We start from the raw sequence: 27,994 nt of genomic DNA, 5'->3' as shown, positions 1-27,994 counted from the left end.
CCGTCCATGAGGACAAAGAGGATATTTTTCAAAATTGCCTGCATTTTCCCATCAGTTGGAATCCCTCACAGGCAAATTGATTTGGCTTTTCAAAACATCGATGTACCCAACATTTACCTGTGCCATGCCCTATCCTCACTCTGGCAGGTGGTATTTGGTCAACGTGCTTAGATATCTTGATCACTCGAAACAGCACGACGGCGTGTCGCCTGCAGACTGGAGCCGTGCTGCTCCAGCCCAGCACAACAAACCACCCACCTGCGCTGCGGATCGGTGTGTTGCTGCCTCTCTTATGCTCGCCTGTAATTACAACACATCCCCCAGTGTCTGTGCGCTGGGAGGGGAAACGTGATGGGTGCTGCCTCACGAACACTGCCAGGCCCCGCTCAATGACTACTAATGAGGACAGGCACCGGCTCCTCCTCGTGGAATACAGGCCAATAAGAGGCATGTGAAGATAGCCGCTCTGCTGTAGCGAGCTCCTCTGAATCCACATCCCCGCATAATTACACAAATCTGCTTGTTTTTTGACCTACATGTAATTCACTGCATGTGATGGATTGGAACATCTCAGGGGTGTCCTCAGTCATGGTATTTTTTTGTGCTGAACGGGATTATACAATTAAATGCCGTCAGTTCAACAGGGGAAGCATGTTGATTCATTTTCATCGTCGCGCCGCCGGGCGTGAGACTTTTTCACTGTAAAAACGTATCATTTCACCTTCCGCCATGACCACCACGCCTGCTACACGCTGGCTTTTGTACCCGACCAGAAGAAAAGCTTCGCTAACTGCACGCTCTCCTCTTCATCACCCCCACTGCCGTCGTGAATGTTATAGATTTCAGCACCGCAGGGCTCGTAGACAAACCGTAGTGACCCTGACAGAAGCACATACAGCATACGTGTACACAGACAGGTTTCAGCCGCGCTCTTTGTCACGTGGTCTTCCCCGATCGCTTGATGCAGTGACTGAATATTAAAGCTTCATGAAAATAATGCATTATCTGAGAGTGCACGCACTGAGATGGATTTTTATGGCTCCATACAATAGTTATGAGGCTCAGCACAAACAACGGGGACGTGTGTATTTTACCAAGAAAGAAAAGAAAACCATTAAAAAGGATATTACTCTGTGTTGCCCCCCCCCCATTGTTCAGAGGCCCTTTTTGATGGAAGTCTGCCACCAGTTGGTCTGCTCTCTAGTCATATTCTGAGAGTCTGAAAGCTGATATCAGTGCTTGAAACTGTGGTCAGTCACTGCCTTTCAACTGCCAGAAGTTGGATAATGAATTGATCTATGAAAGATGCGCCTTTGCCTGCCGATATTACGGGGTAATGAATTGATTTGTGAGAGGTGCCCCCGGAGGGTTTGTAAGATATCCTCTTTCATAGCTGGATTATGGAGCCACAGAGATGGCATAAAGCAGTCAAGATGAAAGAGACTATTTGTACCGCAATATTAATAACACCACCGTTGCTTTGTTCCAACATCTCCGCAACTAAACGTGTAATTACGCATGTAACAATTAAATCCTTGGCAGGGATCCCGGCAAATAATTACGCTGTCATGAAATCTGTCAAAATATTGACAATAGAAGGGGGTGCTTACATCAAATTGCCGGGGACTTTTTTCTCTGCAATTGTCTTACAAGTGAGATTAAGTTTCCTCACTAAGAAGTGGTGGGAGTGAAGGAAGCACACCAGGGATTTTCAGCAGAGATGGCCCTGAAAAGAGAGATCCCTCTTCCCCTCAGAGCCTTGAGGAGACGGTGCACCGCCACATGTTTGCCCTTGCTGTTCACTCCAGAATGAAAAGCATTCTCTTCAGTGGGGCACAATGAGAGCCATGTTCAAGGGTGGAATTGCAGACTCCCTTTACAATGTCCATGTGTGTTTTTGCACTGTAATCTGATCATCTAACCCCGTACCATTGTGAGTTCAAGGGTCTCGACTGTGGGAGCGTGGCTCGTGTTATAGAGTGAGGATTTAGATTGAGACGATCTGTCACAGTGACGGTGACAGCTTGATTCTTGTTTTGGTCATGTTTTCGTTAATGACTGTATTTGGAGGGGAAAGAAAAGCGTTGTAGAACAGGCAGTGCAGCTTTTGTGGCCCAGATTTGCTGTCAAACAGCATGACAGTGGAACAGAAAAATGCAACTATTACATATTCTGCACAATCCTGCACCAGTGGAAATAATGGTGTGGAAAAGATTTTGGTGAAAACGATCAGTTTCATACCTCCGCATGCACAGGCGGTGCCACTGTTCCAAGATCTGTATAACAGACACACATGACAGGCCCCATAAAGAGTCAGCAAGTCACATGAATGATGAGCATTTTTAGGTCAAAGTGTGAAGAATTCAGAGCAACTCTAGCATCTCTTTTAATGTCAGTCTTTTGATGAGGTCTGCACCAGTGGCGGGTAGTGGCTGCTTGTAAGTGTGGTTCCTGCAGTTGCACCCAGAGCAATTAGATTAAGGAGGAAAGGATTCAGTAATTCTTCAGCCAAATGTGGGTGTAGATAAAGAGAGCGAGGGAGATCGAGTGCAAAGGTAGGTGCCGGGCAGACATGATTGGATAGACATGATTGCATGGAAAAGAGGATGGGAGGAGGTGAAGGCAGGAAATGAGTCCCCCTAACCCACTGTCAGAATCCCAATTATTGCAGCCTTTTCGTCTGGAGAGGGTTTAAGGGTGGAAATCAGCGTAGCACAGACAAATCCGCACCGCTGCCTTTATTTCCCTGGGTGCCTCCGTCTTTAATGGCAGCTCTAATTGACTAACAGCGCACGTGGGGGACAGCCACGCTGACGACTGGATGACTGTCCTCTGCGCTGGAACAAGACACAAAGCAAAACAAAACAAACACACCCCCTCCAGGCTTTTGCTGCATTGTGCATTGTGCAAACAAAGATGAAGGAAGGTTTGCATTGGGCTGCAGTAACAGAGAGAGAGGGGGAGAGAGAGAGAGTGGGAGAGAATAAGAGAATGAGAGAGGGAGACCAAAATGTCAACAGTCTGCCTACACAATAGGCATTCACACAATATTATGTTAAAGTAAAAGCTACACTTATTCTCTGAGATTGGTGGCTGCTTCAGCTGCTGTTAGGAGCCATTTAGGAGCGTAAGGAATACAAATTAGGGCCTGAACAGATGTTCACTGCTGCAACATTCGTCTGTTAAATGGCATCGTGGACGCCGTGACTTAATTTCTGCATCATAGGTGATATCATTTAATTTTCATTACTGATCTTTTCATTTAGACCCAATAACAGGTCTGTGATGTGTGTTCGAGAGAGGTCGGCTCTCTGGTCTGCGCACACTGTAGGATGTTGTAACAGCAGGAGGCAAGTAGGCGAGCTCTAAGACATGTCGTTCTGTGTGCAGAGGCCCCAGGGAGCATTCAGGAGCCTTTATTCCCCCTTCCCCACCGTCAGGATTTCAGTATGGCCAGGTGCTTTCTCTTTTCTCTGTCAGCCTGTCTTCTTTTTCTCTGTTTATTCTGCACCCTGCACACATCCACACAGCAGAAGAGAGGGATAAAACAAACAAACAAAGAGCCTCTAATGAGAAGAAGGAAGAGCCTAATGAGAGAAAGACACTAAATTTAACACACATGCGGCCCTTCACATTCACATGAACATAAATGCGCTACCACAATCACGTGCACACACAGGAACCTTGTATACCCACCCACTTTATCATCCTCATTTTCACAGCACATCCATCATATGCAGATGTGATAACGTGACCTACGATCCCTGCGAATCTCCCTGAACTCAGAGATCACGGCCTGTTAAGCCTGCAAACGTTTTCCACATGTTTTTGCACATGTCGGGCTCGGCTCCATATGCCACTTCGTCACACTCCTCATTATCCAACACCATCTATTGAATCTCATATTCAGACAGTATGACCTCTTGTGATGCGGGTACCTCTTTCGTCTGCGTTGTTGGTCGTCTCATCGACTGTAGAGGCTTCCTGCAGGTCTGGTTCTTGCTTGTAACACCTACCCCTGTCTCACCCTGAGCCCCAAGACACCAGACGGCCCAATGACCACAGACAGTTTTCTGGTGTTTCTCCATGAGAGCAAACTTGGGGGCCAACCCTGAAACCTTCTGGTTTTGTTCATGATAAATTCGCCTTGGACGGGCTGCACTGACACTGAGGAAATGAGAGCTGTGCAGTATACAGAGATCCTTCCATACGTGCCTCTCTTTTCTCATCAGGGACAAGGCCGGGGCTTTGTCAAAACATCCCCATGCGCTCCCACTCTCTCTCTCTCAGATGTCCTCGACTCGTGGCCTGTTAGAGGATTCAAGTCGCTCTCTCGGGTAAGGGAGACTGATGGATCAAGCATCTGTCTGGATAAAAGATGAGAAACAATCGGGCTCATTGTTAACGACAGGAATCCCTCTCGAGTATCCGTGACCTTGTTTTCCAGTGATGTATTAGAACTCGGTCAACATTGAGAGAAAATTGTGGTGTCTTGTGTTGTGTGCCGTTGACCTACATTAGAGCTATTCTAAAAGTGAGAACGGGGAGAAAGCTCCTCCATTCCCGACATTGGTGGGATGTGCCACGTGTGTTCTGCGGACGTCGTATCCCAGAGATGAGCACAGTTGTTCACACGCAGTTAACCCCTTGGTCATTCACTAAGAAGCTGAAAGGCTTGAGTCTATATTCTGCTTCACACCGGATGGTCATTCAATCTCATACAGCATCATAGTACTGCAACACTAGATGCTCTGCTCATAAAGGTGCTTACTCTTGTGGCATGCAGTCCACCTGAATATGTGTCCTCTAAAGCTGAGCGTAAATCACAAAAACATCTGTCGGTTATATAATTCGCCAGCTTTTCGGTGTGTTGCTGTTCGGTTCCTTCGAATTCTTTGACAGTCGCCTCCTCTGAGAAGAACTTCGACGACTGCAACTTATGTAACTGTATGACTGCAGTCTGCAATGCCCCTCACTTTGACTTAGCACTAGTACTGTAGAGGAGAAAATAGACGTTTCATCCACCATGGAGAAGGCTCCAGAGGTATAATGGATTCTAAAATAAGTAACATCACCCTCCAACAAAGATCTCTCTCCTGTTAAACTTCAGGTGATTAAAGATTAAATGGCTGCATGGGTGAGGCAGAGAGATGGGAGGGTAGAGATAGATCAGGATGGAAAGGCAGCAGGGGAAGAGAGAAATTAACAAGGACACATGAAGAGCTTGGCTCCTTTTCTCCTCTTCTCATTCTCTTATCAGTGTTATATGCCTCACCGCCCATCAACATACTGCACTAATAACCAAAAGAGATCATCTCCTCTGAGCGGCCTAAAAGGGAGACATCACAGCGAGAGAATATTAATGCTATAATATTTTGACTTCCACTGAGGGATTACTTATTCTGCACCAGGCAGATTTCCTGATACAGCTTCTTTCAAAACACATTATATAATTTTTTAAAAAGTGTGGTTGTCAACCTAAAAATAAGGCTGCTCGCATCAGTTCTTGACAATAAGACTTTTTTTGTGTATATTTTAACTGTATTCTATGAGAACGGCACTCATTTCTGCTTTACAAACAAACAATGACGTCCTACTTAACATATGGAGTGGGTGCACAGTTAGATGTCTTTGCTGTACATAGATTATCTGCTCGACACTCAAAGGTCCACTTGCTTCGTAGCATGAGTCAGCATGTACTGTAAATCTCTGAGTTGTCGATAGATCTCTCTTGCAGTGTCATTAAGATAAATTCCTGTGCATTTGATTACTTGGCAATCAAAGTGATTTAGATTCAGAAAGTACACCCCGCTGTTCTCAAAGGAAAACAAAAAGGCTGAGTCCAATTAACAGCTAATTCCACAGCCTGAAACCAAATAAGAAAAACCAACAAACAGAATGTATCCTTGGATTCAAGGGCAGCATCTCCGTTAACCTCAGTGAATCCCTGCAAGGTGATTGTGTCCACACAAGCTTTATCTACCCGCCGGGGCCTCAGCCATGTTTGAGCAAAATCAACATCCAAATCAAGCAGTTTATATTGAGATTTATTTTACTTTTGGATTTAATTTCGAAATGTTTAGAAAGCCACAGACTAATGTCAACTCGAGAGTTGGACTTGCACAGCAAAGGATTCTGTCATCATCCTCCCCGGGAGGTTTCTGAGTGGTGTTTGAGTTTGAAATTGAACACATGCCTGTAAAGCCCCTTCAATGTAAAGTTAAGCTCTCTCCTATGGAGAGGCACTGCTACAGGATTGCACTTTGCTGTCTTTGCCAATTTACCACCTGTGTGTTCCTGACTTCTGAGAGCATCCAGGTGAATGTTTTTCAGACATATCGCTTACGTTATTAAGTATCAAGGCCCAAGAGACATTGATGAAAGTGGAACACCTGCACACTGACTTCAAACCACAGATTCGTTTGAACAGAAACAGTTTAGATCTCAGTCAGATCTTTGCCAGGTTAAAAGAAGGCCTGAAACTGCTTCCTAACATAGAGCAAGCTAGTGAACTGTAGCAGATGGAGCACGGAAAATTGTCCAGATACACTACGAGTGATGTCGCCGCACGAGCAGGGATGAGCATTTTTTTATGTTTGGTGTCGCTTGTGATTTCTCCCTCTTCACATGAGTAAACTAACATTTGCTAAGGTAAGTTACCTTTCGTCAGCCATGTTTCTGTATAGTTTTCTTACTTGTGACTCCCAGTGGCTCGCTGTGAGGGAAGGTCCTAATGAGCAGTTTCCCAGACATTTAAACAGAAGTTTGAACTTAGACTAGAAAACCCAGAACTGTCAATATTGAGCACAATTTAATCTATGAAGTTAAACTTTGTCCCAAAAAATATTGTTGAAGCGCCGCTGAAATGTGTGCGTTGTGCATGAGGGTTTCTCCCTCTGGGCATTTGCACACCATTAATGTACGTCCACTAACGGTGTTTGTTGTTGCCACTGACAGACTCAGGTTTCCCTATCCCTACAGGGATAGACCTTTTTGTTAAAGAGTAAGATCCTTTTTGTTTAACCAGAAACAGTCGCTGTATCGCTCTCCCAAAGCCACCAGACTGCATTTACAGAAACAGTCATTTTATCATGGTAAAACACACTTCATTCAAACTTGACAGAAACCAGATAAGACTTATCAAAGCCTCAAAGTTCCAACAATCACTAACATCTTTGATTTGGTCGAAATAAACCCTTAATTCATAAAATTGGGAGAGGAATGATATCAGAGGGGTACAGTAGGGTAAGTAGGCGTAGTAAGTAGGTAAGTGGGGGGGGGGGGGGGGACCGATTGGCATTGCTGTCCCTAGAACACTGCTGCTAGTATAATAGTGAAGATAATGTGAAATAAAGACAGATAAGTCAGTGTGTATGTCTTTGGTTCACAAAAACACCTTATATTGTGCATGTTTTTTTCCAAGAAGCATTTTTTTTCTGTTACTCATTACACGCTGTCATATTGTTTGCAGTATTCAATAAGCTCACACCCTGCTTTTGCTTGTTTATCATAGTACTCAATTAAGGCTGTAATTGTGCAGGATGAGCATACTTGATGCTGGGCAGGAAAACAATCTTGGCTCCAGTGGCCTGGTTAATTGTTGAAGCCTGGTTGAGGGGGATGGTGTTCTGTTGCTGCAGGGGACAGCTCTGCTTTGTAAATGGACTACTTACAGAATTTTCTGGATGTTAAAACTTTTTTTGCTTCCCCTTGGGCAGCTGCTAAGCAAATAAATTACTCAATATAATGAGCTGTTCCACTCTCCTGCGGAATTCCCAAGCTTTCGACTGAAAGGTACAGTTCGACACGCCTTTTCTCATTCTTATACCTCTTGTAAAGAACCGGGTTCATCTAAAGGATACGGTGCTGTTTTTTTAAACCACGCTTTGGAAGATGAAAGGCGTAGCACAATCCGCCAGGCTAATCCTTATCTAGTCCGTTAGAATATTCCTACCAGTGCATTGTAGTATGTACCAGTGGTTTATGGGTGAGAATAATCTCACCATGTTCCCACTCTTCTCCCACCTCTTGGTCTTTGCCTTGTGATTTGTGCTATTTTCCCACAGTTTATACTGTAAAGCCTTTAGGGATTCTCTGTTTATACAGAATTTATATGGAGAAGGAGGAGGTGAGACTGTAAACAACAAGCTAATGAGAAGGCTGCTCTGTTTCGCCTTGTGTGGAAAAATAACAGTCGCTTCCTGTGCACCTCACAGCATGAGTTACAGTACAGTGCTGGGATATCATAATGTTTTTATGTCCCCATCATGTTTGAAAATTAGACAGTAATTACTGCGTAATTTCATTTTATTAGGCTGAAGTATATTCTTTCAATTCTGTGTAATTGGAGACCCCACAAGTTTGGGGTAATTCTAGACACCATAAAATTTACTCCTCGGCTGTTTCTGTGCGTTTAGAATGGTCAATAGCAAAAACAGGATTATTTCCAGGAGAAGACTAATATGCTATCTAAAGAATATGTCAGTATACAGCTGTAAACAGTAAACAGCTGAACCCAGAACTGTTCATGGTTGTATGTTCAAGTCCAGTATAAAGCTACAGTTCCTGCAGAGCTGAACCCATAATATATCACGTCTGCGTAATGGGTTTTACGTATTGATGTGAAAAAGAAAGAAATATGAGGTATTTTAAGTCAGGATTTGATTTCCTATTCACTGAAAACACAGCAAAACGCTGCAGGTGACGTGTACATACAGCTGTACGACTCGAAGAGAGGCTGAGTTAAGAAAGACAGGAAGTGAAACAGTGCGACACAGTCAACAGGCTAAACAGAAAAATCACGTACAAAACTCCTCCGCGCCGGCCATTAACCACCCGCCAGTGTTTCCTACAAAGCCTGGATTGGCCTTGCAGCATATTGATGCCTGGGAAATGCTCACTTCGTGCTGGGACCAGTGTTCTGGTTTATTGTGGTCATCTCAAGGCTGTGTGGTCTCTGCAGAGTTATTTTGGCGGTTGAGGTGGGGGAGAGATCAGCGCATTTTCATGTGAGGGCTGTTTTCATTACACCCCACCATCCGACTCAGTATGGCACCGTCTCGACAAACACCAGGGCCACCGCTGCCTCCCCTCCCAGCACGGGCATCTCCTCTCTGTGAAGTAACAGGCTTAAAGAACTGCCTGGAATACATTAGTCACAGTCATTAATGAGGCTGTTTTGATTCTGCTCTCCCCTTGTCTTAGCTTTTTTTCTACCGTGCAAAGTCATGATGCTGAGGATTTTGGCTGAAACAAAAAGACAGACCTTGTCAGCTCACGGGGACACAGAAACAGTTAAAATGAGACGGAAAACTGGCGAGACAGAAAGATACAGCGTGGATCTATACCGTATCTCTCTTAACCACACTACGTGATGTTATGCACTTGGCAGAGGAGTAGGTTCCTCTCCCCTTACACTATGGTATGAATTGGCTCAGTTCAGGCCTGTCAGTGGCGTGTGTCACTTAAGATTATGGATTTTGTTTGTCAGTGCAGAAGTAGAGAATGTCTCTGAGAGGTGTTTTAATTGATTTTTGATAACAGTGGCAGGATATGACTTGAAATCGATATATCTGAGAATTTAGGCAAAAAAAAAACTACAATATTTAAAGTGATGAGTGGTCTAGTGACTGTTTATAAGATGAGACGCATAAACATATTCCCTACTGAGTCAACCCTTGTCAGTGTACCATTGCATAAATTAGAGCAACAATGCCTCCCACAACCGATATTTCAGATTCCATTGTCTCAATGTACCGCCTTGAAGGGTAATGTTGTGACATTGACACTGAACAGAATGTGACATTTTCAGTCACCATGAGGGATATCTCAACTCTCCACAGAAAAGACATTTTAGAGCCATCTGCATCTAAAATAAGCAGGCCCCAGTCAAGCACAGAGCTGATTCGTTGATGCCTCTCATTCCTTGTACAGCCTTGATAACTCCTCCTTGCGACCTTCTTACTAAATATAGCAATTCACGTATTGATTTGGGGACGCGGCGCATTCACAGCATGCCTCCACCATAATGACCTATTTCAACAGATTGCTTGTAGTTAAGTATTCTTTTTTTGTGCACTCTTTGTCTCGAGGCTGCAGGAGGAAGAAGGCACAGCCACATGTTCTGAGCGGAGGAAGTCACAACAGAACTTGGGTCTATTATATAGCCCAAGAAACCATCCTGCAGCCATGATGGCCTCTTGGCAACACGAGTGTGCACGTATCTCCTAACCCTGCACAAGTGCATATTAAAGCATTAAATGTTTATGTATGTTTCCAATGCCGTCAGGGGACGTTTTATCTCAACACGGTGCAAAGTTCTGAGATTACAAGAATTAACTGGGCCTGCAAGCAGCATGATTAAGTTCGGATCATTCACAGTGTTGTACCTCACTGCTATTAAAGTGTGGCAATGGGGAAAAGGGCCAATGAAAGCTTGGCAAAAGATGGCTTAAATTCCATCTGTGTCTGCACTATGCCAGCAGGCAGGCTTCCCATTACGGGGTGCCTGGCGATGATTGAAATCATGGCTCTAACGTGTTTCGTTATCTGTCAGTATAGTGTTGCAAGAGGGATGGGCATCAATAGGATGACTGTTTTGCTATTCAAGGGAGCTGAGATCCAGAAATACTGTCACTGTTTTATCAAAACAGTCGGGTGACATGCCTAAACACCTCACTATTTATCTTTTTGCCCTTCCAAAAAATACAGCTGCCACGTCAAAGGCATGCTGCAAGCTGTCTGGCCTTGTCAGTTAATCCCACAGTATGCAAAAGGAAACAATGTATTAGATACAGTGTATCCTCAATTTCATTAGAACAATCTTTCATTTAAAACTAATTTATCCCCACTCTCTCCTATTATGCTCATTTAAGGATTTTGACCTCAATGGAGGTAATTTATCCAAAAGACTTTCTACTGTGGCATTGTCATTCAGCTGGGAGATTCTTATCAGCCACATCACAAAACCCCTGAGAACATAAGTCCTTCCTCCCTCTTTAGCCATTCACCAACCTTCCAGGCACCGCCACAATCAGGCCTTTGTGGGCTCGGCTTGTCTGTCATCTCCCTGGTTCTGTTGATATGGGCCTCGTGCTGAGAGCGTGGTCTCCTCGTACACTGCACTAAGCGCTGGCTAATTGAGCTTGTCAAGCCAGAACCTGTCAGTGTGCTGATAAGAAGGTATTTGACCTCTTAAGAGGGCCCTGGTGGTGCCCTGCAGAAGTCTTGATAGGTCTTCTATCCAGAAAAGCCCAGCAGCCAAAAGGTAGCTCTTGAAAAACATCTCTGTCTATACTTGATTTGTATTGCCTCTAATTAAATACTTGGTCTGTTGACCTTGGAACAGAGAAGTGTACATGTTGATCCAGCATACAGACACCGCATTGACAGTAAATTTGAAGGAGAGGTGGGCAGATTCTTATCATGCAGGTTCGATGGGACATGTAAAGTCTGAGACACTTATCAAAGGCTCTTGATGCAGTCTAAGGGAAAAAAGCCCATAAACATTACTGTGCAGGACTGCAAGTAGGACTTTCTTTCTTCTTTAGTCAATTGCTTTTGTCTCTGGTTAAGGGAGTTGGCAGAGTTCCACAAATCGAAGGTGTTGGATGGATGCCCTTCCCATTTCCTCATCAAACTTCAATGCGGCGAAGCAAGACTAACTGTGGCCGTGCCCCTCCTCTTTTCTCATTGTCTGTGCCAGACTTGCTGGAATAGTTTTTGCACATGATTTTACACCATTTGTTTGGAGCAGGAGATGATCAGGGCTCGGGAAACCCGAACCATGAAGACACACGTGTAACACACATGTACTTTAGTTCTTGAACAGCACACCTATCTGTTTTTACAGTCAGGTCTAAACACGTGTGAGGATTTTTTGCACATGGCATTCCATCCAGGTCTGCTACGGATGGGGATTTTAGTCTGAGTGCAACTGACATGACCCCCACTAGCTTCCCTGGGATAATCCTACTGCCTCCAGGAACCCAAGACTAATCTGCCAGTCTCCCTTTTGCAGACCTTCACTCATTCCAAGCTGCCTCGACTTCTGTAATACCTTCAGTTTCATTTGGCAACCGTCGTGGTCACAAAGCTGGATTTTGACGCTGATCTGCGTCTGTTTACAGGATGGGTGAATGTACATGTGCGTTGAATAGTTCCTCTCTGCCCTCCTTCTCTGTAAATTACTGGTCTACAGAGGCACAAACAGATGAAGTTTTCATGACTCACGTGACCGTCAGCTTTTGAGTAAATTCGGTAGCTATCCCCAGAAGCTAGAGGCATCTACTCAACTATTATATTTTTACAATGACCTTTTCAGCGCCTCAGCATTAAAGTCAAAGATGATATGTGCATGTGCAGGAATATGTCAGTTATGCAGAACTGGAATGTGCCAAGCCGTGCCAAGGGGAAAGGTATGCCTGCAAGCAAGGTGGGTTGCATTGAGGTTATATGTGTACGTGTGTGACATGTATGACTTGTCTAACTGAGAATGATTGACACGTAGACCTCACCAGAGACTCGCCATAAGGCATTAAGTATGGATCTAAAACCCTATCTATTAGGATGTGAGCAAACAGCTTAGACAAAGAGCAGTTTCCGAACAAGCCTGTGAATGAAACAACGGCGTTAAATCTGCTGTGGTTAAAACCACTAAGCTAATAGCAGGGGTGTGACAAAACAAACAATTAAAACTGTCAAGTCAGTTCACTCATGAAGTTATTCATTTAGTGCTGTAATGGTGGAATAACTTTACAACATCACATTAAGGCTGAAGTTAATCTTTTTGTAGGCCTGGCAGGAAAAAGAAAATCCAAAACACACAGAAAAAGAAGCCATTCCTCCCTCGCTCAAATCCCAGTTGTCGAGGTCCAGATTGCAAACACCTGGCAGAGCAAGAGGGACCGTTCGCAAGCAGGAAGTGACCCTCAGAAAGTGATCATAAGAAGTCCAATGCAAACAAGAAGCCAGGAAGATACTTCAGTCAATTCTAAATAAAGATCCAACATATCCAAATTTTAATCAGTGTGTGTTTCATAACAAGTGAAGGACATCATGACTGCAGTGGATTTTCACCTCCTGCACACGCTTTTTGCCATGGACAGCACCTGTGTGGGGAGACTGAGGAAACATCTTTAGCTACCCTCCAGTCACCGCTCTTAATCACCTCTCCACTTAACCTTATTTCACACATACCAGACCTGCCAACCTGTACGCATTTTGCGTAGCAAGTACGCAGTTTGACATCTAAATACGCTGGTACGACTCGCCCCTCTGAACTACGCAAAAAGCTGCGGACATGTGAGTTCTGTGGCAAATGTACTCATGTCTGACAACACGATGCAGCAGCATGGTGAAGCAGTTTCAGCCAATCATTGTAGAAAAGCGGAGAATAACGAGCCTGCCGAACCTACAGCGTAACATCCCCGCCCCCCTCCTCCCTGCCCAGTATGTTCAGTTCATGTTCGCCCAAAATATGAAGGAGTTCATGAACTATCGTTCAATGAACGCGTTAAGGCACAACACTGGTGTTGTCAGACATGAGTACTGCACGTGCACGTTTGCCACAGAACTCACGTCTGCAGCTTTTTGCGTAGTTTAGAGGGGCGAGTCGTACCAGCGTATTTAGATAACTGCGTACAAGTTGGCAGGTCTGAGGTTGGCAGGTCTGACATACTAATAACACTGCTCATCCCTCTGCCTCTCCAGTAATTTATTACACATGCCAGTGCTGCGTATGTCTGAATCAATACTTGGAATTTGTTTACAAGGAGTTTCCATGGTGAGAAATGACCGCACTGCACACGAAGCAATATTCTTAGAGAGCAGCCATTTTGGCACAAACCATCCTAACAAGAGGAGAAGAGTTGGACTGAAGGAATATATTGAGGAAAACTCAGCAGCAGCAGAGTTGCCAAGGTAACAGAGGGCTTGCCTATCTCCCCCTGTGCCCCAGCATTGGCCCGATCCCCCTCTCTGTGTGAGCTGGGTACTTAATTTCACTGACCCCCTGGGTCTGGACTGAACAGCCTCCATTGATTAGGACAAATGGAAGGGAGACCAGCCAGCCAAGCTCCTTCTTTATCAGGGTTAAGGATGTAGTCATAGAGGAGGAGAAGATGCAGAGGAGGCAGATGAATAGCTCAGGAATCCCTTGTTTAAGATGAATCAATGACATATTTAAAGGCTAATTAGTCGATCTATTCACTCAGTATAAATTTGTCGAGGCCACCACCTCACTCTGTAGTCATGATTGGGCTATTTAATGTATTCCACCTCTAAATAGCAGCCATAAAAGCCTTCAAATGAATCTCCTCCCAACAATACCAGCCTTTTCAGGCGCAGGTGTAATGGTGCAGGGGAGGTTTTGGGTGCACATTTCTGTGTGATTTAAACCTTTCAGGTTGCATCTCTGAGTCCTGATATCAGGTGAAATCCTGTTTTGGTGGGTTAAATCTTCTGTGGCTTGCCATGAGCTGATTATCTGTTTAACAAGCAAGCTTAATTTAGGTTACATGATCAGAGAATTACCACTGCCTGAGTGGCACGCTTTCACCTCATTTTATTCTTAACACCTTGCAAGTTCTTTAAAAAAGTTGTGGGACAATTAATGAAATTGCTGTTTCTGTGTTTTGTTTTTTTTAGTTAAAATTCATTTTTTCAGTTGAGAGAAAATGGTGGAATAAAATTAGTTGTTGAAAAACACGTTCCCTCTTTGTTTCAGACTTAAGTAATGTGATTCTTAAGTGTGTGTGTTTGCTTCCAAGCATGTGTGTGTTTCTTGGATGCATGCATGCGTGCGGAATAGGCGTATTACAGCTGTTGTTTTTTGTCCTGTAGATCAGATGGATAATAGGAATCACTCAGACTCCCTGCTGCCTCATTAAATGCTTGTGGTCAGAAGAGTTGATGTAATCTTTAATAAATACACTCCGGGGAGAGATGGCAGGAGATGTAAAATCCAGCCTATGAACATGATACTCGCAGTCCATCTCCGGGCTCTGTTTATCGTTTGGGCTTTGTTTGAGGTACATGTGTGCCCTGTGTGTTTGTATGTGTGCATCGGAGGGTTACACAGGGACAGTGACAGGATTCAGCACCAGCTGCTCCTTGCAATGCCACCCCCCCTCTCCCTTCCGTCCTCCTCCCCCCTTCCTGTGACACCCCCCTTGTCCCCACTGACTGGACAACACGCAGCCCCTTTATGCCACCTGTCCATCAGCTAGACCGCACCTTAGGGAGCCTCTGTCATCAGGCTCGGAGCTGCCGCTTGCCGCCTTTGTTTGGATGCTGGTAAAGTCCCCCCTCCTCCCCGGTCTCTCCTCTCTTTCTCTCTCACTTGATCTTGCTCTCTTTTGCTCCCTGTGCTGTCCTTTACAAACACAGACACACAGAGAGACACACACATACAGACAAGTGATTGCCTCTGTCAGCTATTTCCTACATCTGCCTCTAGGCACAAAGGCCCCCCCCCCCCCCCCACCACCACCACCACTAATACCACCATCCCCACCACCCCTCTCCCCGCTTGCCTCTCACCTGTGGCCAGGATGCCAGCTACTGTGGCTGTAGCATCGGGCAGAAATGCTGCCTGTTGAACCAGATAGGCAAGATTAAAATCAGCATGAAGCTGATGATATTTTATGAATTCCAGCAAGCTGCGAAACACTGAGGCAACTTGATCAGGTTGTTTATTTCACGGAGTGGGCAGCGTAATACATCCTGTATTGCTTCTTATCTCTCCCAAGACAATTATGTGAATTCTAGGGCCATATCTACTCTGTGTCTTCAGCAGGTCATCGAGGTTAGTTATCCCCCATTCGTCCCGCTTCTCTCCTTCCTCTACCTTTCACACTCCTTATCCTCCACCTCCACTCACCCTGCTTCCTCCACCCTGTCCCACTGTCATCAGCAGTCTGAGGCTGTGATCAGGGCTGTAAGGTCCGGGTGCAGCCTGCGGAACGGAGCAGGGAAGCTGCCTTACATGGCAATGGCTCCTGTTGCCCTAGCAACTAGCTGTCCTTGAGAAAAGGGCGCATTTGGGGGTTTGGGAGGCAGAGGCACCGACAGCCCCAGTCAAAACTCTCAAAGAGTTCAGACACATTGATCTGTGTGTCTGAAAGAGAGTGTACTGGAAACACAGTCCTCTGCGCAAACACCTTAAAAATAACTTTATGAATCTTAGGCTTAGAGAGCATGTGGGGTGTGCAATGTATGTGAGAGGCTATCTACAGGGGAGGGGGCAAATAGAATGTTTTTTCAGGGAAGAACTCATTACTGCACACACTGTACAATCTTGACATAGGTGGGTGTTTTCAGGGATGCTGTGCCATTCCGTCCATCCTGCGGTGCAGCAGGTGATCTGTTCCCATGAGGGTGTGGGTGGGCGGAGGCGGCCCACATGCTTTTGTTTGCCTCAACAATGACAGCTTGACACTCTTGACATCTGATCGCTCCTAAGTTCCCTCATTTCCTACCTGTTTCAAATTCGAAACGGTGTACTCTCCTTCAGGCACCGCTGTGCATGAAAAGACAGGTGTACCCCCCACCCCCCCCCACTGTGAGGAACACTGTAGCCCTGCAAGCTCAGTAAGTGACGCTCGGTGTCACATGACGGTGAAAGTTCAGTGTTTCTTGTTTCAGCCTGCATGCGATGTTAAGTAAGGCCAGACTGCCTCTGTTTGGCGGAGAGGAACTTTATGGAACAGCATGAAATCCTACAGAGATGGAGGACATCGCTGGCGGTGGGTGGTGTGAGGGTGAACAGAAGCTGACGCCGTTTTTGTGTAAACACAATTAGAATTTTAAAACACAACATCCAATGTGATATGGTTTAACCAAGCCATCCTAAATTAGGGCCGCAAAGCAATTAATTCACAATCATTGTACAAAATTATTGAGCTGAATTAATTTGAATTAGGCTATTTTGTAACCACTGAGCACCATGCATACATCTGCTAAGGCCCAGCCTTATGCAAGCAGCCACAGAATTTGACTGAATTAATTACCCCTTCTGAGCACAGAGGCTCGTTTGGTGGCCAATTCACAGAGGGCCATGTCATAATTCCATATCATATACCATTATCTGCATTAAGTGACATTTTCGCAGCTCTGGTAATGATCTGTCATTACAAATAATAGAATACGGTGAAGCTAGATCCAGTGTGATGTGGATCCTGAAGGTTGACGGGCCATCTCAAATGGAGATTAATGCCGACAAAGGGACCTGCCTCCTGCCACACCCCAGCCATCTGCAGCCCAGTGTACCGAAGGGGTCCACCAGCAACCTGATTGGACCTTTACATCCTCTTGAGAGCAAGCTGTCAAGTGATCTGCGTGCATGAAATGACCCTTTCCGCTTTATTCCCCACAACCGCCCACCCTCCAGCCTTGTTCATATTTCTGCCCTGTGAGTATATGTGTTGGCTCAGATGCCTGTAATTTCACCATTCCACATTTGTGCCTCTTTTTTTTCCCCCTGTGCTGAAAGGAAGGAAAAAAGGGAGCGCAGTGAAAATTCCAGACGTTATTACTGTGCTGCATGCATGGCTCCAGTGATACTCCTCTTTCATCTCTGTTTCCTCCTCTATTGACAGATGGTAGTTATCAGACAGTATGGAAATACTGTGGTTAAGATAGTTTTCACTGATTTTTTTTTCCTTTGGTATTTATGACCTGATGATCATCATGAGAGCGCTGTGGTCTTGAACGGAGGGCCACTCTGCCAGCGTTGTTTGAATAAAGAAACTAACGTTTGCCACATGGGAATGACGCACCATCTCCAGACAGCCCGAGTATTCGGGAAGTGGTGCAGCTTCTATGTACTGTAACACACCGGAGTGCTGATATGTGACTGAAGTGTTTCGCTGATTAGTTGATCGCCAGTACGTTAACCGTCAAATTGATCGTTTTAGGCATTTGTCATTCAAAAAAGCCCAATGTTCAACTCTTCCAGCTTCTCAAATGTGAGGATCTGCTGCTTTTCTCTGATTTAAATGATTCTAAATTGAATATATTTGAGTTTTGGACTGTTGGACGAACAAAAGCACCACTTTTTCCTCTATTCTCTTTATAGACTAAACATTATTAGATTTCTCAAAAATAACAATGTATGTGTATGTATGTGCAATATTGAGCAAAAATGAGCTACAGTTCTTCCTTTAGCGTGTTTCTATTTAAAGCTACACAATTAATTGTGAGTTTTATGTTTTTATGATTGACAAATCATGCAGAGATTTGACAGTATGTCTTAGCCACGTTGCTCACTGCTGTTATTTATGGGCAAACTTAAAGAGATAATGAGAAATAAGGTCAGTTAGTGGGAAATTAATTTACACCAGTTGTTACATGACTAATATTTCCCTTACGGGGTATTTTTAGCTGCCACTGACATTCTGAACAGTGCTCCACACTTCTTTTTGTCCTTGTAAATACCAAGCCTTGTGATGGTGAGCCTTGTATATGTGCCACATATATGAGGTTAAGCCCCGGCTGAAATTGTCCTCTGGGCAGTGGCCAGATGGGGTTTATTAGCAGCTTTCTTCTTTATGGTCGCTGCTTATTTATGTGTTGATGTATGTGTATCATAAGATGATGGAATTAAATGGGCTCTGGGTGTGTGTGTGTGTGTGTGTGTGTGTGTGTGTGTGTGTGTGTGTGTGTGTGTGTGTGTGTGTGTGTGTGTGTGTGTGACGTGTGGTGCAGTGTCCTGTGTGTTTTTAAGTTTCCTGGGAGTGTGCGCAGTACATGACTTGTTTGTATGTCGAGCCTGAGCCCTCCCGAGGAGCCTGCGCCCTCAGAGCTCATTTCCCAGGTGCCCCACATTTCCAGCTAATCTCCTGCTCACTTTGGCTCCTAATCTGCCTCAGAGGGGCCTGCTGGGTGTGTGTGTGGGGGGGATTGGGGATGTGAGCTCTGTGACAACTGCAGAGGAGATGCAGCTTAGAGCAAAATGCTGAGGGGCGCAGAGGGAAAAGTCACCTCCCAATCATTACCCTGTCCTCCCAGACGTCATGACACCCAGCCCCTCGCTGTGCACGAGCCCACGTTCACACAATGAAACACGAGTTTGCATGAGTGCTTGTGTAGAGGATGTCTGGATAAACATGTGTTTGAAATGTTGGATGTGAAAAAGCTGACTCCTGCCTGAGGCTCTGCGATGCTCAAACTTGATTGAGGCATGTTTCCAAAGCTTGAAGGGTGGGATTTACTACTTAAGTTAATAGAGTTAAAAGTGGCCCCTGGTCATTAAAATAGCTGGTTGTAATGCTTTTTATTTCTTTGGATAAGCCCATGAAAGTGCCTGTGTCCTTTTATTTCCAGTTATTTTTAGTGATTTGGTAATGCGGGGTTGCTGCCCCGCTTGCTCAAAGTTGAACGTGTCCTAGCTATAAATGCAGAACGTCAGACAGGAGTTTCTCAGAAAATAACCCATTTAAACGACCCTGTGCTCTCCTTGAGTTTGAGAGTAGCCTGATTTACACCTTGTAGGTCATCAGTGGTCACCCTTGCTCGCTCGCACTGGCCCGGCTTACAGTGTGAGGAGCCACGCAGAGTCCCAGACCTGTTAATTGCACCAGACATGGAAACCTAGAGGGAGAAATGAATATCTCATTTGTGTGCCAGTGTGTGTGGGGTGAAGCGAATGCCAGTTGTCTAATAGCTTTCACACAAGCCTGATTGAATTAGACGGCAAGGAGGACTGCGTTCCTAATTGAATTGCGGGGACCCTGTGTTGCAAACAGTGCTAGCTAGTGTTCCCCGTGGAAGTGCTGCGGCAGAGGGGGGACAGGCTGCCTTGTCCACACTCCAGGAACAGACACACAACTCGTGGCTGCTCTCCTCTGGTTAATCTGCGGCCATGACTGTCGTTTCACAAGGTTACGCTCTGCTTAGATGTGAGCAGTTCAAAGCCCGATGGTCTGTAGCTGCGGTCGCAGGATGTAGGAGGTAATGAGAAAGCCACTGCAGAAAGTAACAGGTTGCCTTAATGTAATTTTCTCCTCTGAGGAGCAGCGGTCCGTCTTGTGAAAGGGACACGTCTCTTTATGATAGCCGCTGATCTGTCCCTGCAGCGAGTCACATAAATAGTTTTTACAGGCAGCACCAAAGCAAATAGAGGCCCAAAGTTGTGCGTTGCTCACTGTAGCGGCCCCTTTGGTCACAATGGAATACAGGGAAATACCCGGCATCCGCACACACACACACACGCACACACACACACACACACACACACACACACACACACACACACACACACACACACACAATCCCTCTGACGCTAGCCATTTTCACCGCTTTCAGCACTTTTTCCTGCTGTGCTCACAAAACCTAGCACCTCTGATTTTTTTTAACCCCTCCAGCCTTTTCTCTTTCACACCCAGCACACCACACACGTGCACACATCCACGCACACACACACACACCTTGCCTGTCTTTGTCTCTCTTGTCTCTTCTTTAATGGTGTGTTCATTAAATAAAGCAGTTTTGGGGGGGAGGGCCGATTCGGTCCTGAAAAGGGGGTACGGGGGTAGCAGGGAAGAGGGGGCCAGAGGGGTGTGCTGTTGTTGCTGTGATGCCCCATACTGCCGGACAAAGGGTCTCTCTGTCGGGTGGTGCAGATGAGAGGTGGTGGGTGAAAAAGACTGGATGGGTGTATTTTTTTCTCTCTTCCTCAATAGGTGTGGCCTCAGGCTGGATTACCTGGTATCAGCCAGCTGATTGTCTGGCTGTGATCACACAGCGTAGAGCACTGCCCAGGCTGCCATGATGGAAATGTCAAATGCCCAGTCTTTGTTTGACCTCTCTCTATGTGCGTGTGTGTGTGTGTGCGCTGGTCTGGTCAGAGAAGTCAGAATCGCAGGGTGTGTTTCCAGCGAAGCCGCTCATGTCGACATTGCCGCTGAGAGCAGCACTCCCTGCCTTTTTCCTTCTGTCTGCTTGTGTCTGTCTTCCCGTTCTTTGTCTCTCTCGCACACATAAATAGCGGCACACAGACGCACATACTTTGTTGGATTCAGATGGTTTTAGCTGCAGGTCTCGTCTTCAGTGTGCTATAAATCTCGCCGGCTGTAATATTCAGGAAACCTTTGAAACAACCAGCAAATTACCTGCTGTAAAAAGCGACTAGCACCCTGGCGCAACGACGTACCTCTCACAGCTCGTGCAGTACTATTTTTATTCAGTGAAAACCCCTAATTAAAGCCTTTATGTCACTATATGTTATTAAAAGTCATAAACATAGACAGACACAAGCAGCTGGGGGTTGGAATGTGTGTGGGGGAGGTATTATTCAGACTGAGTTTTAAGACTTGTGTTAGATTAAAGTAAGGTAATACATGATTTTTAAGTGATCAAATAACACTGGAAACAAAACTATGTCACCCATTTGGCAGACGTTTTCATTTGTTTTTCAAATATGAGATTAAAGTTTTATGCCTGCAGTGTCTCTGGAACCCATTTGCGGTGATCTGGACCTTTTGACATGGCTACCACTGAATTGAGTCTGAAGTGTTTATAAATTCTCCGTGTGGCCTTTGTTTTTGACTTGTTGCCACATTTCATTGTTTGTCCCACTTCCAGAATCCAGGTTCACAGTCCCCAGAGATCTGATAGCAAACCGCAGCACATTCGCTTGATGATATTAATGGTATTAATAGCGGTGTGTGTGTGTGTGTGTGTGTGTGTGTGTGTGTGTTTTTTTAAGTATAGGAAGCAGGAACAACAGAGGAGCTGTTGTCAATGAATATTCTCGCAGTAATTAACTCATCTTGCCAGAAGGATATCTGAAGTTAGAGAAAACGTCCAAAAAAACAGCCTTTAGCTCTCCTATGTTGAGCAAGACTGCCAGGGTGGTGATCAAACAGCTCAACGGCAGCAATCTGGGCAGGCGGGGAGGTAGGGAATTAAAGCTCTGATCTGTTTTTTAATCACTGCTCTCCACGTCTCTGCTTCTCTACATCTGACACCAGACAACTTTGCAACTCTTAAAACCTGTCAACCGGGCATAAAGTGGAAATTCCCCAAATAATTCCCCAAAATAATGACCATGGCAGGGCACAGAGGCATGCCAAGACATATAACACCGTGTCCTCTTGAACTGGATGGTTTTAATGTTTTTCATGGATTGTTTTAGCTTTCTGAGGTACCAGATGAGACGCTTTGTTGCAGAGGATAATGCCACAAATTTACTGCCAATGCCGTTTTCTTTGCTGCAGCGAGTTTGCCCGGCGCTGTCGGAGTCATGATGATACCGTCAGCCCGACTTGTGTGGTACATGTCAGACAAAACAAACCACCGAGCTGGATCTTTTAGCAAAGTTTAATGCATGTCAGTTTTGGTTAAACTTGAAATTTAACATCTTCTTCTGTTTGTTGTTACACACATTTTTTTTTTTTGCTTTGCTTTTTCAGACTTTATGTAGATGTGAAGTGAAAGTTCGAAGCAAAGAGAGAAAGACAAAAAATTGACAAAGAAACAACAAAAGTCTTGAATAACAGCAGATAAACTAAATGTAATAATTTAACACTGGAAAGATATTGGTGTGATTTTTTTGAACATTCATACAATTAAAGGAATTTTTAAGCATGTATAAACCTAAATGGGAATTTTCCACAAGGTATAAATAAAGTAAAATTTGGCAAGTTATGGCATTAACAGTTCCAAACATAAATCACATCCACTTACATTCGACAATGTTTATTGAGAAAAAATGTGCATCATTTATTCATCTGCCATCCAACAACTACCGTGGAATATCTGCATAACAACCGCGGTGGTGGCAAAGCATCATGGGGCTTTATTAGTGCTAATCAATTGTGTTCTTTCATTTTCCTCCTGGTGCACATTTGGAAGTCATTGTTGTGCAGTCTGCATACTGTTGCAGCACATACATTGAGTGTGGGCACAGTAACGCTCTGAATTCCTCAGCTGAAAAACTCAAACACAGCCTTTCCCCACCTCTCCCCTCTCCTCTCTTTGTTCTCATCTTTGCACTTCTCCTCTCTCCTTCCCCCCTTCGCTACCTCTTTATGCTGCTCCCTTTGGTGTTGCTCTTCTGAGCACCGCGCTCCCATAGACGGTCGCTGCGCTGCCGAGGTTCGATCCCAATTCCCCGCGTAGCTGTTGCCTGGGTCTCATTCACGGACCCCGTTGACTGGCAGTGTGAATGTCCAGGCCTCATGTTTCGCCCTGTACCCGAAACCTTTTCCCCCATCAATCATGGAGGAAGAAAAACATGTCAAAGCTAATACTTAGGAGATCCTTAAGATTACTTGAGCTTTATTTCTTTCTGCCACTGACGTTTGTGATAATGTAACAAAGATGAATGAAGCCAAATGAACTTGACATAATGTGCGTTTAATGAAAACAGCTTCTCCTTTAAACAAACTGGAATAGTGAAGCTTTTTTCCGCTCTGGCCTTGAAGAGTCCATACAGCCACAAAACTGCGGAGTTTCAGTGAAATCAACAAAAAATGCCTCCTTACATACACCCCTTTCCACAGTTGTAGCAGAGCACATTTTACAGTATCATCACAGCACCTCTTAAACACATGTCCATCGCCCTCTGTTTTATAAAAAGCCTCCATCTGTCGCAAGGTTTGAAGCACAATAATGGTCAGATTTAGAGGGTGATGGCGCTGAGTAATGTGCTTTGAGTTACAAGGAGGAAAAAAAGCCTTCATCCCTGGCCTATAGGGTCTGTGAGCACAGTGATGTGTCCGTCTAATATAAACATTGGGATTGGATCCGGACTAATTCTGCCTTGTGATTTGAACTCCTTTAAATGGAAGTTGCAGCTGCAGATGTTTCCATATTCCAGATGCTACAGTTGAGCTGTAATTGCCAGTACAGCCTCCGAATGAAATAGGGGCTATATTTTTATTACTTTACAATCTAGAGCTGCAGTCATACTATAGGAAGTTTTTAGAAACATATAGAAAATGGGGGGAAAATTGTTCCTGTAATGAGTGAGACAAATTGTTTTAAATATTTCCAGAACAAGAAATAAGCGCATGTGTCCAAATCCGCTTTGAAGGCGGATTTATAAAAAATATTCTCACGTTTAACGGAAAAGTCATAGAAATTTATTTGGAAAATAACCTTAAATTGATGGAAAAGCTGCTTTATTTTGTTTACTTTCATCAGACTGAATAAATTACTGTGCTTTTTATACTGATACTAAAGAAAAACAACAGCGCTGACAGACCTGCGGGCTTTTAACTTCAGATATGCAGCACGTCCCGTGTGTGAATTTTTCATGTTACTGTACTTCCAACACCCCTGTCTCAACACTCCTGCATTTCCTCCTTTATCGGTTGGGCAGGTGGGAGCTGGATTACCTGAAGCAAAACCGTAGCCGGTTTGGCCCGAGATATAAAAAAAGCTCTCGACAGGGTGCAGGTGCAAAAACTGGAAGAAATGTTATTTTTTAGCTGTGAAGGTTTAGGCAGAATGTGACTCAGGAGAGGATAAGGGGATTTCACACACAGCTAAGTTAGTTTGTTTATCACTGCAGTGACGGATGCTTATGGCAACGTACAAACAGATTTACCCCACATGCAGCCGTGATTCACCCGCACGCAGGCAGATACACAAATACAGAATTTAATGGCAGCTGCGGTGTGTGAGCTCGTCTTCATGGCTATCCCGAATGCAACCTTCCTCCCAGGTTTCCACAAAGAGGCCCTTAAAAGGGCTCTTAACAGAAAGCAGGGCACTTCAGAGATTTCTCAGGCAACTAGAGCATGGTGAATTATTCAAAGCAAACTTACAACATGTTGCCATGTTGTCATGTCTGCAGAGAGTTGCCTCACATGCAAGGCTTCACTGGTGTGTACTTATATGTCCGATGCATGTTGGACATGATGGCGTCTGTGTGGATGTAACCAGTGAGTAAAGCACTTTAAACTAATGAAGAAGCACAAAGTTTTCTTTGTGAAGTCATACAGACCGCCACATCTAACCTGCTGACCCACGTGTGGTGTACAGACTGAAAGTGCAGAGAGGATTAGAAATAAATTCATCATTTATCAGTCAAAGTTAAATAGAAAATTTTTCTATTTAATTTTTCTTATAAATGCAGTGTCTGAGTGTTGTATTGAAGCAATTTAGAGATGTCACCCTGGGCTCTGACAGTGTGACATTTTTCCTCTCTTTTCAGACATTTTCATGGACCAAATAATGAAGCGATTAATCAAAAATGATAGTCGAGGCCCTTCTGCCTTTACATTGTCTTTCAGGCTCGCTTGTCCCGTCATTCTGTGGAAGTTTTTGATGCAAAGCAATGAATTTATATGAAGCGTGCTTTTTGAAAAATAAAAAAAATCGTGTGTAATTTATTATTCTGTGTTCTCATATGGACCCTCGTATGTCTTTCAGCCTGTCCGTCGGGCTTTTTCAAGCCGACTCAAGGAGATGAGCCCTGCATGCAGTGTCCCATCAACAGCCGAACCACCAGCGAAGGCGCCATTAACTGCGTTTGCCGCAATGGATACTACCGCACCGACTCAGATCCTCTCCAGATGCCCTGCACAAGTACGTATGGCACTGAGGTTGTTATATGTGAACTTCAACTCGCACTCCACGCAGACACACAGTACGCACACGCATGACTACCTACCCACAAAGCCTTTGATTTCAAATATGAACTTTCTGGCACATGTGCATTTCACACCCGCAAGCAGAAGAGCCCTGGGATCAAAGGACAGTGGTAGTCTGTGTAACTCCAAACAGAGAAACCCTGTCAGAGCTGTCCCTCACACGAACACGACGCTGACATGCCCATAGTGTGGCTGTCCACAGATCTGACCCAACACACAAGGCTCGGCTGCCCCTCCTCAACATCACACAGCCCGTACTCCAAGCCAGACCAGAGGTTACTGGGCCGGGGCGCGTAGCTTTGTGAAGGGGGCAGGCACGGAGAATGAGGCCAGGCGAGACTCTCTCTTGTCATGCCAATGAAGCTGTTTGAATTTGAATGTGAATTTGAGGCTGACACCGAGGTTCAGCGAGAGAGAGAGGGAGAGAGACGGAAGGATAGACTAAAGCAAAAAGCGAGCGAGGGAGGGGTGAAGCGTGAGGGGAAAGCCTCGCAGAAAGGAATGAAGAAGGAGAGGGAGTCTGAGAGACGGAGAGCGGTTGTGTGCATGTGAGAAAGGCAGAGAATCGGTGCATAGAGTGTGGTCTAACTAAAACAAAACGAGGCTGAGGGAGGAAAAAAAAAAGCCCCTTTCAGCGTTTTGGTAGTGTTTTTTCCTCACTCTCGCTCTCTGCCTGTTGAAAGGGAGAGAGGAGGGAAAAGATTTGATGGTCTCCAACAAAGGAGATTTGCATAAGCCTGGCTCTGGGAGTCGAGCAGCTGTTGTGAATGAGAAAGCAGCAGCGTCACGTCACCCGTATTAAGCGCAGCAGGGCCCGGCCTGATTAAAGCAAGGGAATGGGCCCATCAGAGAGGTCCGCCAGCTAATGGGGGGGATATTAGTCCTCCTCCCCAGGAAGGAGATGCCAAGGAGGAGTTATGTTTCCATGTATGAGAGACACCGAGAAGGGCACTCCAATGGGCTTCCTTCCAGAGCCAGAGATCTGTTAATTGCTGCCAATTAAAAGGAGGTTAAATAAGAAGTGATCGATTCAGATTTAGGATGTTGTGGGCGGAGTGGAATTGTTTATCTCATTAGTCCTGGAGGGCACGTCTTCCATAATTAGGTGCACATGGCTGTAAAAGATAAACACTGCTCAGTGTTTGTTTGTTTGGCCTGTCACTCAACATGTAGCACCATGTGGAAAGTTTCCACCCCGTAATGCGTAGCTGCTAAGAATGTCTCAACAGGAGAAACAGTAGGTTTCTCTCCACTGCAGTAACTCTATACGATGCCCCATGAGAAAACTGTCAAGAATAGATGTTAAGAAAACACTTGACAAAGTGGACACCAGCGTGGAAAATGAGAGATTGTAAATGGGCGTATCGAGGGAAGAGACACTGCCAGCTCAGACTCAGACTCAGACCTCAAAGAGCCTATAGTATCTAAGAGAGTTTGTGGATTTTCTCGTCTTCTGCGTAGGGGTTATTTAAGTGTGGAGGCGGTAATTATGTCCTCCATGCCATCAAGTACACAACATAGCTTCCATCATAAAATTAGAACAATGTCGTTGAATACACTTGATGCAAAAGTGCAGCGTCCTTGAAGTCGTGGCTCACAGGAGTGATGACGTGATGGTACTTCATCACATCTCTTTCCCGCACTGTGTGCAATGTGTGCAAATGAAATCTACATAACCCAGTTTTCAGCCCATCGGTACATTAATTATTAACACTGTCCTCTGTACTTATATCCATTTAACAGGATGTTTTAAAGCAGATATAATCCAGAAGTTTATACCAGCAGTGGATCACATGGCTCTGATTGTGTCAATAGGGTTGCGTGTAGCGACAAACCCACAATTATCCCCAAACTGTGCCATTCCCCTGGTCTCTTCTGAGCGTTTTAGCGTCTCTCTGTTTTGGTTTTATGGGCCGCAACTTAGCTGTGTTGATTCGCTCTCACTGCTCTCATTTCCAGCAGCAGGCAGCTGTTTTCAGTGAAAGAGCTGTGATAAGCCCACCGTACAGTACCTGCCCAGCACCGACAGGCTCACGGACACAGTTGGCAGCTAACTGATGAACACAGTGGAGCATTTAACACCTAATAGAAGTGCTTTTATTTCTCCAGGAGTCAGTGGAGACCAAAAACAGAGCTAAAAAGAGAGTGAATATTAGATTGATGTTGCTGTGTATCTGCAGGATGTGCCGTATATATGGTATCCTACATTTTCTCATGGCCAGCAGGAGGCAAAGTCAGATTGTATGAAGGCTTATGAGAAAATGAACCTACTTCTCACTGGATTTATTACCTCGGTAGACAGTTTTGTAATGAGTTTATGGTCTCAATCACTAGTTTAAAGTCTTCTTCAAGACAGCTTGACTTTCCTTTTGTAAATTTCTTAGTAAAGCAGA

At 44.9% G+C, this 27,994-nt stretch overlaps 1 protein-coding gene across 3 annotated transcripts in view; it reads left to right on the top strand.

The window, feature by feature from the left end:
- ephb2b (eph receptor B2b) overlaps positions 1–27,994 on the top strand; it is a 116,873-nt gene that overhangs the window by 57,084 nt on the left and 31,795 nt on the right. For all 3 annotated transcript variants that reach the window (XM_070958253.1, XM_070958254.1, XM_070958252.1), the window contains exon 4: positions 25,381–25,536. In XM_070958253.1, the coding sequence (XP_070814354.1) occupies positions 25,381–25,536 (156 nt within the window). The remainder of the gene's footprint in view (positions 1–25,380; positions 25,537–27,994) is intronic.

This window comes from Chaetodon trifascialis, chromosome 3, assembly GCF_039877785.1.
Source record: "Chaetodon trifascialis isolate fChaTrf1 chromosome 3, fChaTrf1.hap1, whole genome shotgun sequence".
NCBI lineage: Eukaryota > Metazoa > Chordata > Actinopteri > Chaetodontiformes > Chaetodontidae > Chaetodon > Chaetodon trifascialis.
The sequence above is the reverse complement of the archived record's forward strand: the minus strand, read 5'-3'. Positions and strand labels throughout refer to the sequence as shown.